At 40.0% G+C, this 14452-nt stretch overlaps 2 protein-coding genes across 2 annotated transcripts; one reads left to right on the forward strand and one right to left on the reverse strand.

Annotated features, from left to right (window-relative positions):
• Positions 1 to 19: 19 nt before the first annotated feature.
• On the reverse strand, positions 20 to 8029 carry LOC103428862 (uncharacterized protein At4g37920). The gene is made up of 6 exons (XM_070827214.1): positions 7736 to 8029; positions 6847 to 7268; positions 1685 to 1853; positions 1178 to 1422; positions 603 to 790; positions 20 to 476 (listed from the first exon to the last, which is right to left on the reverse strand). The coding sequence occupies exons 1-6, from the start codon at positions 7878 to 7880 to the stop codon at positions 317 to 319; spliced, it is 1329 nt and encodes a 442-aa protein (XP_070683315.1). The 5' UTR covers positions 7881 to 8029; the 3' UTR covers positions 20 to 316.
• Positions 8030 to 8826: 797 nt separating this feature from the next.
• Positions 8827 to 13496, forward strand: LOC103441611 (uncharacterized). The gene is made up of 7 exons (XM_008380295.4): positions 8827 to 9084; positions 9729 to 11066; positions 11373 to 11428; positions 11779 to 12009; positions 12111 to 12402; positions 12773 to 12969; positions 13109 to 13496. Exons 2-7 carry the CDS (start codon positions 9819 to 9821, stop codon positions 13260 to 13262), a joined length of 2178 nt encoding a protein of 725 aa, XP_008378517.1. The 5' UTR covers positions 8827 to 9084; positions 9729 to 9818; the 3' UTR covers positions 13263 to 13496.
• Positions 13497 to 14452: the final 956 nt, after the last annotated feature.

Raw genomic sequence — 14452 nt, forward strand, 5'->3', positions numbered from 1 at the left:
TATTTCAACACACAGAGGATGAGAGACTTACAATGGATTAATTTTCAAACTTACGAGCCAATAATTTTACAAAGCTGTGTAGTTTACAATGAAAAAGGGATTGGCGTACATCAGACTACAAAAATTCGAGAAATAACTCAAATTTTTTAAACCTATAAGCCTGACAGATCAATTCGATGTTTGAAGTTCCAAGCGTTGCAGCTCATGCCACTGGAAACTTCAGAAAATCTAAAGATTCATGGATAAGGTTCTTTTGAATATCCCAAGTTGATCTGAGATAAATAGTCGGTCGAGGAGATGAGTTAATTGATCTTTGTCACAGGAACTTGTTTTCAACTAACTTCTTCAGCTCCTCCATTTTTTGAATGATCTTTGGATTCATGAGGTCTCTTGCTTCCCTTATTAGAGTGCCTTCCTGGCTGAAATGGTAAGCGTCCACAATAGCCTTCATCCAGGTGTGAAGCTGCACCGGGGTCCTGACAAAATATAACAAGGAGAAAAAAGGAGAGCATGGATGAGCTTTTGAAATCCAAGGACAGCCATTAAACTTCTTACGATACTACAAATTTAAGAGTAAGAGTAGTTAAGTTCCTGGTGCATACGTGAAAAGGTTATCTACATCCGTCCCTTCAAGTTCCTCTCCTGGGGTAAATGCATCGTGTAAGGCGGCCAGACGCTCCTCAGGATCCTCAATTGTGAGAAGATACTTAAGTATCCGAATTTCTTTTGGCATGAGTCTCTGAAGATTACCTCTTGCAGTCACGTACAAATGATAAAGTACGTCCTTTACCTATTCAAACAAAGAAATAAAATTAGCAGAAGCATTACACCACCAAAAAAATGAAAAATTGTCTATCTTCTTCTGTTTTTCTTGGTTCCTTTCCGTTGGGGGGCACAGATACACAATTCTGTTAAGCAGCCTCTATGTCTCCGTTAACTGTTCATATAAATAAAGGACCATCAATGACCCTAATGCCAAAAGCTATAGCCGAGATCTACACAAGAATCCAACTTTATTGCATTGCCTGAATCCATGTTGTATATGAAAGAGGTTGGCCCCCTTCTCTGACTAAGTAATCAAAATGATGCTTGTATCTACCTTACACCTACAATTTGTAACGTTAGTGCATTATAATTGGAGAAAGCCAAATATTTCTGAGGCAAGCCATCATCTCACCTCATCCTTCGTCATGCTCGACTCTTTGGCAGCTGACCAAGCTTTTGTGATCATCATCACCAATGCTGAGTCGAGTTGATTTTTCTCAGCCAAGTGATCTATCTTCCTACAAGCCGCATCAACAGTTGGAGAGTCGATAATATCTTGAAATTTCAGCTCTGCAGCATTCAGTGCTTCAATGCTTTCGGTTGCAGAATCATATGCTTGCACAGCAGCCAAGCACATATTTCCAATACTTGCCAAAGCTAGTCATACAAAAAATAAATTGTCACAGCACCACACTGCTTATTAGAACTTAGGACAGAGGTGTGTCATGCATATAAATGAAGATAGGACAAGTATTTGTTCCTTCTAACAATATACTAAGTAGACGATGGACGAAGGCAAGGAGGAAGATGGCCATTAAATGATACTTATGCTTATGCTTCGTAAGTAGACACAACATGTGTTAATAGAGTGCACATTTCCAGAAAAAAAATCAAATAATTAAATGATACATAGTCTCACCAGTTTGCTCTGTCGGATTGTTGTAACAGGATTCAGCAACAGTGTGGAGATGCACAAAAAATTCTTGAGTGAAATCTTTGCGGCGTCTGGAAACAATTTCACTAATTTCTGATTGAGCCCCTCTAACGACTTTAAGAAGTTCATTGTGTCTTTGCACATCTTCATCAATCTGTGAAAGAGTAGCAACCCACTGTCAATTTCATTCAAACAAATTTAACCATCCCTTGAATAAAACAAACTCGAACAGATTAATTCCTCATAAATTTCATCACTACAAGTGATTAGTCCTGAAATTGTAAACATTCTTTAATCTTAACTCCCAACAAGTATTGTCTTAAGAAAGACGAGGGCTAAATTTTTCATTCGTGAAGGGGAAGTTGAATTGGATTAAGGAATTTGTCAATAGTACCATGGGAAAATTAACATACAGACAACAACAACAACAACAAAGCCTTTTCCCACTAAGTGGAGTCGGCTATATGAATCCTAGAACGCCATTGCGCTCGGTTTTGTGTCATGTCCTCCGTTAGATCCAAGTACTCAAGTCTTTTCTTAGGGTCTCTTCCAAAGTTTTCCTAGGTCTTCCTCTACCCCTTCGGCCCTGAACCTCTGTCCCGTAGTCACATTTTCGAACCGGAGCGTCAGTAGGCCTTCTTTGCACATGTCCAAACCACCGGAACCGATTTTCTCTCATATTTCCTTCAATTTTGGCTACTCCTACTTTACCTCGGATAACCTCATTCCCAATCTTATCCTTTCTCGTGTGCCCATACATCCCACGAAGCATCCTCATCTCCGCTACACCCATTTTGTGTACGTTGATGCTTCACTGCCCAACATTCTGTGCCATACAACATCGCTGGCCTTATTGCCGTCCTATAAAATTTTCCCTTGAGCTTCAGTGGCCTACGACGGTCACACAACACGCCGGATGCACTCTTACACTTCATCCATCCAGCTTGTATTCTATGGTTGAGATCTCCATCTAATTCTCCGTTCTCTTGCAAGATAGATCCTAGGTAGCGAAAACGGTCACTTTTTGTGATCTTCGCTAGATTGCTCCGGTCATTAGTGTGGATAAGTATATAAATGGATATAGATAGGAAAGCAAACACAAGATGTACGTGGTTCACCCAAATTGGCTACGTCCACGAAATAGAGGAGTTCTCATTAATTGTGAAGGGTTTACCCAAAAGCAAACACAAGATGTACGTGGTTCACCCAGATTGGCTACGTCCACGGAATAGAGGAGTTCTCATTAATTGTGAAGGGTTTACACAAGTACATAGGTTCAAGCTCTCCTTTAGTGAGTACAAGTGAATGATTTAGTACAAATGACATTAGGAAATATTGTGGGAGAATGATCTCGTAGCCACAAAACTTCTAAGTACCGGAGTGTGGTATCGTCTTGACTTGCATTATCTGTCTCATAGGTAGATGTGGCATCTTCTCTGGAAGTACTCTTCCTCCATCCAGGGGTGGTATCTGTAACTGGTGGAGATGCACAAGGTAATGTATCAATTTCACTTGAAGCTTACTTGTAGTTTCATGCTTGGTCAAGCGCGATACAAACCATGTAGTAGGAGTCCCCCAAGTCGCCGAGCTAGGGGATCTGCTGAAAGAGGTGACAGACAAGGTAAGCAATCAGAGCTTCGGCTGATTGTTCACATTCTCCCTATCTTGCAGGCAGCATGAAGGATAAAGAGAAGAAAAATGAGGAGAGATGATATGGGATACTTTTGCTTTTGAAGAAGTAACTTTCCACAGGCTTATTCTTGAACTGGGCTGGAGGGTTTTCTGGTTTCCTCCAGAGTATAAGGCCGACTGAAGAATTTGAGGGTCAAAACAAGTCCATCAAATCTATAGTACGTTCGACCCTGCTGATATGGGATACTTTTGCTTTTGACAGAGTAGTGGATGTATCGGCACGTGTGCTGTTACGCTTGTCTCCACATGCTTCCTTGTATCCTTCTCACTTGCCCTATTTGTTCCTTAGGCAGATGCGGTATCTTCCCTGGAAGCATAAGATGTTGAAGATGAGTACTCGAGAGCAATGCCAGGTAAGTAATCAGGTAAGGGGTTCCAGGCAGTCAGTTCCTGGCTGGAAGCTTGATTCCAAGTGCTGACTAATTGCTCTCTTTCTCCTTGTCTTGCAGGTAAGAACAAGGCCAAAGGAAAAGACAGGGAAAAAGCATGATATGGGATACTCTTGCTTTTAACCCTGATGATATGAGATATTCTTGCTCTAGTATAGCTTGTTTACAGAGGTATTATCGGGGGGAAAGAAAGCTGAATATTTCGAAAGGCTTCGTTGGGAGTGCCCTCTCAGATAAGAGAAAGGGTTGAGCATTTTTGCAGGTCTGCCTGTCCGTTAGGGATGGAGGTCGACATATATAGGAGTCTCCCTAACATCAAGTAATAATGCTATTCCTTTACCCTGCTTGGTTATAGCACGGTAGTGGGAGCTGCCAGCTTCACATGTTTTAACTCTGTCAGAGCACTTTGAAAAAGTGGTCTGTGGTATCTGGAAAGCTGATGTTGCGTGTGAAGATTACAGACAAGCTTTATCCAAGGAGATCCAGCTCTTGAAGTTGGGAAAGTGGTGCCTCTTCGATTTTCGAACAAGCAATCCTGTCGGGGATCTGGCTCTCGAGATTCGGAGAACGATGCCTCTTCGATTTTTGAGAAAGCAATCCTGCTGGGGGTCTGGCTCTCGAGATTCGAAGAGCGGTGTCTCTTTGATTTTTGAGAAAGTAATCATGTTGGGAGTCTGGCTCTCGAGATTCGGAGGGCGGTGCCTCTTCGATTTTGGAGCAAGCAATCTTGTTGGGAGTGTTTTCTCGAATGTGAGTACAGGTTGGGCATGTTTGCTAGTCTACCTTGCCACGAAGCACAGAGGTTGACACACCGGGACTTTCCAATTATCCAGTAGTGGTACTGTTCCTTTACCCTTGTGGGTAATAATATGGTAGCTAGACCTTCAAAATTTATGTGTTTAAACTTTGTTAGTGTTGTTTCTTTGCAATTCTTTTACCCTTCTTGGTCAGAGCGATGTAGTGGGAGCTGCAAGCTTCACGTGTCTCAACTTTGTTAGAGAACTTTGGCAAAGTTATCTGTGGTACCCATGAGCTACTGTTGCGTGTGGGAAGTGGGTGATTAGACAGTACGATTCATGTGCTTTCTACTTCGTCAGAAATCTTCGACAGAATGCTCATAATTTCCGCAAAGCTGAGTGTGCGTGTGACAGGTGCTGACAAAGCTGGAAAAGTAGGTGCTTCTTCGATTTCTGAGATCGGCCCTCGTGGTCTCTGAGCATCCCAGCTTTTGAGAAAGCAAGCCTCTTCGATTTCTGAGATCGGCTTTCGTGGTCTTTGAGCAGCCCAGCTTTTGAGAAAGCAAACGCCTCTTCGATTTCTGAGATCGACCCTCGTGGTCTCTGAGCAGCCCAGCTTTTGAGAAAGCAAACGCCTCTTCGATTTCTGAGCAGGCGCCTCTTCGATTTCTGAAGCTTCGTCGAGTGCAGATTTTTATAGGGGCTGACATTAAGTTCCAAATCACACTTGAATATCCACCAGTAGAAGCTCCATTCTTGCACTTCTAAGATCTTGATTTGTCCGACCTCTTCTCTCTTCAACACCTTTGAAAATGTCTGGCCCCTCCGACCGTCGTTTTGACTTGAACCTTGTTGAAGAGGCAGCCCCGCCTTCTCCAGACAACATATGGCGCCCATCCTTCGTCTCCCCTACTGGTCCTCTTACCGTTGGGGATTCCGTGATGAAGAATGATATGACCGCTGCGGTAGTGGCCAGGAACCTTCTCACTCCCAAAGATAACAGACTACTTTCCAAACGGTCTGATGAGTTGGCTGTTAAGGATTCTCTGGCTCTCAGTGTTCAGTGTGCAGGTTCTGTGTCTAATATGGCCCAACGCCTATTTGCTCGAACCCGCCAAGTTGAATCATTGGCGGCTGAAGTGATGAGTCTCAAACAGGAGATTAGAGGGCTCAAGCATGAGAATAAACAGTTGCACCGGCTCGCACATGACTATGCTACAAACATGAAGAGGAAGCTTGACCAGATGAAGGAATCTGATGGTCAGGTTTTACTTAATCATCAGAGATTTGTGGGTTTGTTCCAAAGGCATTTATTGCCTTCGTCTTCTGGGGCTGTACCGCGTAATGAAGCTCCAAATGATCAACCTCTGATGCCTCCTCCTTCTAGGGTTTTGTCCAGTACTGAGACTCCGAATGATCCTCCTCCGATGCCTTCTCTTTCTGGGGCTCTACCGACTGCTGAGACTTCTCCTAAGCAACCTTTGTGAAGGCTCCCTCTTGTTTGTTTATTTTGACTCAAGTATATGTACATATTTGTAACTTATCGCGGATATCAATAAATAAGCTTTCCTTCATTTCAACGTATTGTGTTAAATACACCAAAGCCTTCTTCGCTAAGTTCTTTGAATTTTCTTTTGTTGAAGCTTGTATGTTGAAGCTTTGTGAGTGGAGCATATAGGTTGAGGTAGTGTTCCCTTAATTTCCCGAGTGAGGAAAACTTCTTGGTTGGAGACTTGGAAAATCCAAGTCACTGAGTGGGATCGGCTATATGAATCTTAGAACGCCATTGTGTTCTGTCCTGTGTCATGTCCTCCGTTAGATCCAAGTACTCTAAGTCTTTTCTTAGAGTCTTTTCCAAAGTTTTCCTAGGTCTTCCTCTGCCCCTTCGGCCCTGAACCTCTGTCCCATAGTCGCATCTTCTAATCGGAGCGTCATTAGGCCTTCTTTGCACATGTCCAAACCACCGTAACCGATTTTCTCTCATCTTTCCTTCAATTTCGGCTACTCCTACTTTACCCCGGATATCCTCATTCCTAATCTTATCCTTTCTCCTGTGCCCACACATCCAACGAAGCATCCTCATCTCCGCTACACCCATTTTGTGTACGTGTTGATGCTTCACCGCCCAACATTCTGTGCCATACAGCATCGCCGGCCTTATTGCCGTCCTATAAAATTTTCCCTTGAGCTTCAGTGGCATACGGCGGTCACACAACACGCCGGATGCACTCTTCCACTTCATCCATCCAGCTTGTATTCTATGGTTAAAAAAACATCTGAATAAAAGACATTTAGGTAGTATCACTCTTAAGGGGTTCATAATACCTACCTCTTTCAATTTCCGTCCAAGCCGCAGAAGGTTATGCTTCATTCCGGGATCATCCTCAGCATCTGCACGGTCCTGACACCGCGTATAGAAATGAGGCCGGATATCGTCCCATTCCTTACTGAAAGCTAATAATCTTCTCCAGTCAGTTGGAGTGGGCTTGTCAACCAAGAAAACCTCAATAAGCTTGTCACATATTCGGGTCATCTTGTGGTCGTCCAATCCCCCAACCCCACCTTTCTCTTCCCCTTTCTCACCATTTCCACTGGGCTGATCTTCCACCGATATGCGATTAGAAGAATCAGAAACGGGCAACTCTTCTCCACTAGAGCAACTATTTGGCACTGCAGTTGTATCACCAACCGTAGCAGCAACAACAGAGGACCACCGTAACTTAACTGGTTCTCTAACTACCAAGTCACAACCTGGCAGTAGATAACAGATATCTGTTAAAAAAACAACTTCGAAACAGCAACAAACACCCTCAGCACAGATACAACAACAATTCCTCCTAAAAACTAACATGGTATTTCCCAATTCCTTTGATGCTTTCAGGACACGAGTTATATATACATATTTTTCTCACTTCCGAATTTGACAAATGAAAACACACAAAATCTTTGATAACACAGAACGACAATTACTTGAATGCTTAGTGCTAATTAAAAATACCCAGTTTATGAGAAATCGAAAACAACATCCATCTGTTGCAGAGTGACTCCAACTCAGCAAAAACCCCTCATACCAGAAACAAAAATTGTGAATTTGAGACCCCAAATGAAGGATTAAAACGACAATTATTACACAAACCGATACCCCGTTCATGAAAAATTCCCGCTAATGAAGAATTAAGCATGTAATTTTCAAATAAAAGAACGTATAAAGTGCGTACCTTTGGTGATGCTATAAGATAGGGAGATAGATTTAGGGGAGGATCTGATGGAGGAGAGAGAAGAGACGCGTTCTCTGGTGGCGGGTCTAGGGGCTCTGAGTGGGAAAGAACAAGACGGTTGGAGGGTGGCGGTGGAAACCTCCATGGACTTTGTACCAAATTAGTTTTGCTTGTCCGGGTGAAAGGAGTGTGGGAAAAGAAATGGCAAGTTGGCAACGACGGAGGGTTTTTCACCTTTCAGGCAATGAACAAAGAGGGTTTTAGTGACGGGTCCCCTTTCTCGAATGTTTATTTATTTATTATTGTAGTAAATAACATAGTAAACTACATTTTACCACCTCAACTTTGAAACACATAACAAACTTGTACCTCTTTTTTAAACATTGCAATAAAAGGGTGCTGTGGTTGGGCTACAGAGATAACAACGGTGGTAGAGGAGGCAACAACGGTGATGGTGCAATTGTGTTATGGTGGTGGTGTTGACTGTGGCAGCAACAATGGTAGTGGCAGTTGTAGTGGTAGTGGTGGCGGCACGATTGTGGTGTGGTGGTGGTAATGGCAATGGTAGTGTAAGAGATTAGGGTTTGTAGTGGTAGGCTTTGTTCTTCAAGGATAAAATGTGTTTAGAAGGATAAGTAATGTTATTTTTTTAAATTAATGAGCGTATTACAGGAATTAAAAATATTTATTAAAGAATCAATTCTGCTTTTTGTTAAAACAGCTTTTAAAAGTAAGTTACAAACTGTTTTTAAAAACTGTGCTCGGATATCATTGATTTTAAAATAAGTAGGATATTTTATTTTAATCAAACATTTTTGTACTGTTTAACTTTAAAATAAAATAGTCTTTGATAATATATATATAAAATAACAGAGACAGAAAAATTTGTTTAAAGTTTTATAATCCTTGAGGAAATAAATTCAAAAACTAAGAAAATACATCATTTCGACAAAAGAAAGGAAGAATTATTTGTATTTCATTTTAGGTTCAAGTCTCGTCAAAAATAAATTTGAACTATATTATTATTAGTTTGGTTTTGGAATAAGAATTTTATTAAAAATAAATTCCCAACCCAATAAGCCCACAAGAATATTCAAAGTCCAAAACCCCGAGTGTTTAACTTTCATGTTTTCAGCCCACGGACTTCCCGCTTCCTGCTCTCCTCTCTTTTCCCTCTGAAAGTCGCGGTTTCACTTCAATCATCTTCTCCCTCTAAACCCCCAAATCAAAACTGTAACTTTCACCCAAACGTTTATTGCCCCTCACTGTAACTCCTTTGAGATCTCTCTCTCTGAGCGGTTTGTCTCCAATCCAACCAATCGCGCGCGCTCTCACTCCCTCTCAGATCTGTGAGATTTCTCTCTCGTTTCTCCATCGCTTTACGCTGATTTTTAGTTGATTCTCTGTAATTCGTTTGTTAATTGTTGAATTGGCTGCTGATTATATTTTTTTGCGTGTTTCGTTTACTGAGAAATTGATGAAATTAGGATGGAAATTGGAAAGTAATTTATTTGGTCAAAATAGTTGAAAATTCACATTTGCTTAATGCTATTTTGTTGGTTATTGTTAAAATTGGTACTTTTTTCTGGGACTGCAAAATTGGTACTGTAATTTTTTTCTCACTGAAGCTATTCATACCTTTGATTTTGACCTGTTTATTGGGCAGTAATTATACCATCAACGTGACTACAGACTACCTTCTGTGCTTCTCAGTTGAATGGATAAACTAGTGTTGCATAGGGATTAGTAATTGTTTTCAACTAGGAACTACACACAAAGCTTTCGCTTGGTGACATTTTATTAAATTACTATGTCTGTTTAAACTTTAATTGGTATTTGCCAATAACAATCTTGCTAGGCTTGTTTTTAACCATAGTTTTCTTGCAATATTGTTAGTTAATTACTATCAACTAACATTTAGCAGCTTTGCATTTTATTTTGTTAATAGCTTTCCAAGTTATGACATTCTTAATTTTTGTTTAAACTCTTGCAGGATCCTGCTTAAATTCATTGAATTATAGAGTTAAAAATTAAGGGCTGTGTTATAATGAGTTAGTGCTTGAAATTCATTCTTCCCGGCCTGATGGAGAAGGAGGCTTCACCTAAGGAAAATATCACAAGTCTTGTGGATGCTCAAGATTTGGACAAAGATACACTTGCTCTTCAGAAAGATCAGGGTGAACCATCAAAGGAGACAAAAACTCCGAGTACAAGCACTGGTGGTCCCAAGTTAGACAATGATGGTGGAGAAGATGTACTAATTGATAAGACCGCCAGGAGCGAGGATGTGAAGTCTAAAGATGGGGGCAAAAACTTGGACAATAACCCAAGTCACGGTGACATAGGTGGGAAGATTGATGAGAGTAGGGATTTGGAATCAAGAGTTCAAGACAAAGAATTAGACTCCGATAAGGGACAAAGGGACTCTGCTCATAAGGTGGAGTCCAAAGAACAACAAGAAAAATTGCACAAAGATGGTTTACATGGTAGCTTGGGTAGGAAGGCAGATGAAAGCAAGGATTTGGAGTCCAAAAATCAGGAGACAAATCAAACCACAGATGAAATTCTTGGTGAGGAGGAAGAGCAAGAGCCGGTGTTTGATGGAAACGAGATTCCCGGGATGGCAGCTAACAGAAGTATGTCCACTCGTTCTTTAGATCTTGATTCAGAGAACCAGGGGGTAGTTGAAAAGGCAGTGGCACTTAAAAACCTTGTTAAGGTTAAGGGTGTAGTTGTGGTCTCCACATTTCTGCGTCGCCTTTCTGGCAAAAGAGATGAAGATGGTGATGCAGAAAACAAAGCTGCACAGAGGGAGGAAGTCACTGAAGGACGAGCACAAGCTATAGCCATAAAAGGAAGAATTATTCTGTACACAAGATTAGGATGCCAGGACTGCAAAGAGACTAGGTTATTTTTCCACAGGAAGAAGCTCCCATATGTTGAGATCAATATTGATGTGTATCCCAGTAGAAAGCTTGAGTTAGAGAAATTTGCTGGGTCTTATGCTGTTCCAAAGGTTTTCTTCAATGAAATCCTGATTGGAGGCTTAAGTGAGCTAAAGGGATTGGACGAGTCTGGAAAACTTGATGAGAAGATTGAATATCTGATTAGTGAAGCACCGTCATCAGAAGCTCCTTTGCCGCCACTTTCGGGTGAAGACGATTTGTCCAACAGTGGAGCTATTGATGAACTAGCTTTACTTGCCCGGAAAATGAAAGAATTTGTTGATGTGAAGGACCGTTTTCATAAAATGCGCAGGTTCACAAACTGTTTTTCAGGTTCAGAAGCAGTGGATTTCTTATCAGAGGATCAGTATCTGGAAAGGGAAGAGGTTTGTTTTTTTATTTTTCTTTTCTTTTTTAAAATTGTGGAAAGCAAGTTGAACTTTGTGAGTGGTCATAGGAATTCCCCCTGTCAACAGGCTAGTTTATATTTACATTTTACTTAAGAGGTTACCGGGCATCCTTACTATAAATTTGTTTGTCTTGATCCGTGAATCTTCTTTTGGAAATTATCTCATATGCATGAAAAGATTTCATGAAGTGTGTTGTATCTACCATATATGCAAAACAAATTGCCACCTTATCTTATTGTTATTGACTTTTCCCTTTTACCTTTCGATTTCTTTATGGTGCAGGCTATTGAATTTGGGAGAAAGCTTGCAAGCAAACTCTTTTTTCAGAATGTTCTTGAGTGAGTCCCTCGAAGTTTGCCTTGAAGTGTCTTTATATTCTCATTCACTTTGTTTTATTGCTAGGAAATTCTGAGTGGAAAGAAGTTCAAAGAAAAATACTCAAGCCAAATTACATTTGATTTACAAGAGATTTTTGAAAATGAGTTGTCAGCTGCCCATGATTCAGTGTCATGTTAAAAGTTAGAGTTAGTGGTCGGAAGACATATTTCTTAAACGATTAATGCGTGAACTGTAAGTGGACAATGTCAATTTTTGTTTTCATGTCAAACCAACTTGCGTCACATATATTATTCCATTGTTGACATATTTTCTTCTGTTTGTTCTCAACAATGCTTTTATGTTGCACAAGGGAAAACCTGTTTGAGGATGGGAACCACTTGTATCGGTTCTTGGATGATGATCCAATTGTATCTCAATGTCAGAACATTCCAAGGGGTATAATTGATGTAAAGCCAAAACCCATCCTAGAAATTGCATCAAGGTTGAGGTTTTTATATTGTGCAATTCTTGAGGCCTATGTGTCAGAGGATGGAAAGCATGTTGATTACAGAAGTATCCATGGAAGTGAGGAATTTGCAAGGTTTCTCTTTTTTTTTCTCTTTCTCTCAAATGATTTCTAGCTGGAAAAAAGTATTTTGGTATCTTATATCTAAGGCATTGTTAATGGTAATATCTTTGTAGATATATGAGAATAGTAGAAGAGCTTCAAAGAGTGGAAGTGAAGGATATGAAGAGGGAGGAGAGACTTGCTTTCTTTATAAATCTCTACAATATGATGGCCATCCATGCGATATTGGTATGGGGTCATCCAGCCGGAGCAATAGAACGAAAGAGGATGTTTGGAGACTTCAATTATGTTGTTGGTGGGTCCACATACTCACTTTCAGCTATTCAAAATGGTATTTTACGTGGAAACCAGCGACCACCATACAATCTCATGAAGCCATTTGGTGCAAAAGATAAGCGTTCGCCGGTAAGATGATAATATTCTTCTTCAGTATTGACATGGCTCGCTTATTCTTGGCTGCATCTGTCATGTGTGTGAATTTCTGTCATTGTGTGTTTTAGTTGTTAACAGACAGGGTTATGTATTCGCGTAGTGTACATGATTAAACAAATTTGGCATTCCGGAGTGTAGCATTTCAGATTTCTTTAGGCCATAATGTTATAAAACTTGCCTGTCTGGTTTTCGATTTGAGAGTTAAGAGTTAGATGCTACACATTCTTTTTAAGTCATGAAAATCCAGAATTACATTCTGCTGCTAAGCAACTCTTATCTCTTAAGAACTGATTCTCTCTGTTGGCAATTTATTCTGCCTCATTTTTGTACCTTTCCGTAACAGGTGGCTCTTCCTTACCCAGAACCTCTTATTCATTTTGCGCTGGTTTGCGGTACTCGATCTGGCCCTGCTCTTCGCTGCTATTCTCCTGGTGACATTGATAAAGAGCTGATGGAAGCAGCCCGTGATTTCTTAAGAAATGGAGGTCTTTTTATCGATTTTGATTCCAAGGTTGCATCAGCTAACAAGATTCTTAAATGGTAAGTTGTTCTGCAAAAAGGTCTTTTATTTATCATATATTTAACAAATAATAGGAACATGCTTCAAGTCTTTCAATTGGGGTTCTGAAACTTTCGAATAATTAACTTCTCTCATCTAATAATACTCTTTAACGCTCAGGTTTAGCATAGATTTTGGTAAGAATGACGTAGAGGTACTGAAGCACTCGTCAAACTACCTCGATCCAGCTGTCTCGGAAGCTTTACTGGAATTTCTTGCCGACTCTCAGTTGAAGGTGATATACCAGCCTTATGACTGGGGTTTGAACTGCTAACGACGATATGAAATCTTTCTTGCATACCATAAACAACTTTAAATAGCTCCCCCTGTTTTACAAAATATAGCATTAGAGAAGTGATGAGATATACCATCATTATTCTATCCATTTGTAGTTTGATAGACACACACCAGATGCATTTTCCGATGAATAGATCGGCAAGGCACATTGAAAATGTAGTTTTACTTGGCTTGAATTACAATGATGCAGTCTTATGTCTTTTACCGTTTATGTTTATGATTTGTTTCTTTAGTCGTAGATTTTTCTTCCAATCATGCCTAATAGTTCATATGTGAGTCCTGCATATTAGTGAAGAATTTCTTGATTTTCAAAGAAACTTGGGCTTCGTTTCGAGTGTAAGATTTCATATTTAGGGAGTTTATTTAGGGATCCCTTGAAAACCCTTTCGTTTTCAGTATAAACTTGTCAAAATCCGAAGCTATTTTTACAACCCCCGTTCTCAAATTGATCCTAGTATGTGGGCTTTTCTCAGTGTGACTGTAATTACTAAACTATTACATTAACTTACGGGAGGTGGGAGTTTCAAACTCGAGATACATAAGTAGAAACATAAAACTCTATTTACGAGAATATTGGAGCACATGTATATCATATTGAAAAGATGAGTGAGGTGATCATATAATATCAATGGGGATGAAAATGGCCACTCTGAAGTTGAAGTAGACAAATCATCTTTAAGGGCTAAACAACTGTAAAATAAAGTTGTTAAGTGTTTGGTAAATTTTTTTTTTTAAGTGCTTTTAATAAAAGAAGCATTATCTTAGTGTTTGGTAAACTTTTATATAAATTGCTTTGAATATGTTAAATGACTAAAAATAATATGGTATTTAATGTGATATATGTTGCAGTCATATTTGGAATAGGAATGCGATTGTGTAAATCCTAGTGTATCTAAGGATATCTTTTATATTCCTTTTAGTAGTCTAATTCCTATTAGAGTTGTAATCTTAAAAGGATATGGATTTTACCTATCCTACTATAAATAAAGCCATAATGGGGATGATACAACACATCCCTTACAATTAAATCTCTCTTCTCTCTCTCATTACCGACGGCCTCCCCCTCTCTATTCCCCTAGAATAGCTTAGTTAAATAGGCTTACAACACGCTATCAACACGCTATTGCCAGAAACTGAGGAATTGACGAATTGTAGGAGACAATCTTC

The sequence above is a fragment of the Malus domestica genome, chromosome 08 (assembly GCF_042453785.1).
Source record: "Malus domestica chromosome 08, GDT2T_hap1".
Taxonomy (NCBI): Eukaryota; Viridiplantae; Streptophyta; class Magnoliopsida; order Rosales; family Rosaceae; genus Malus; species Malus domestica.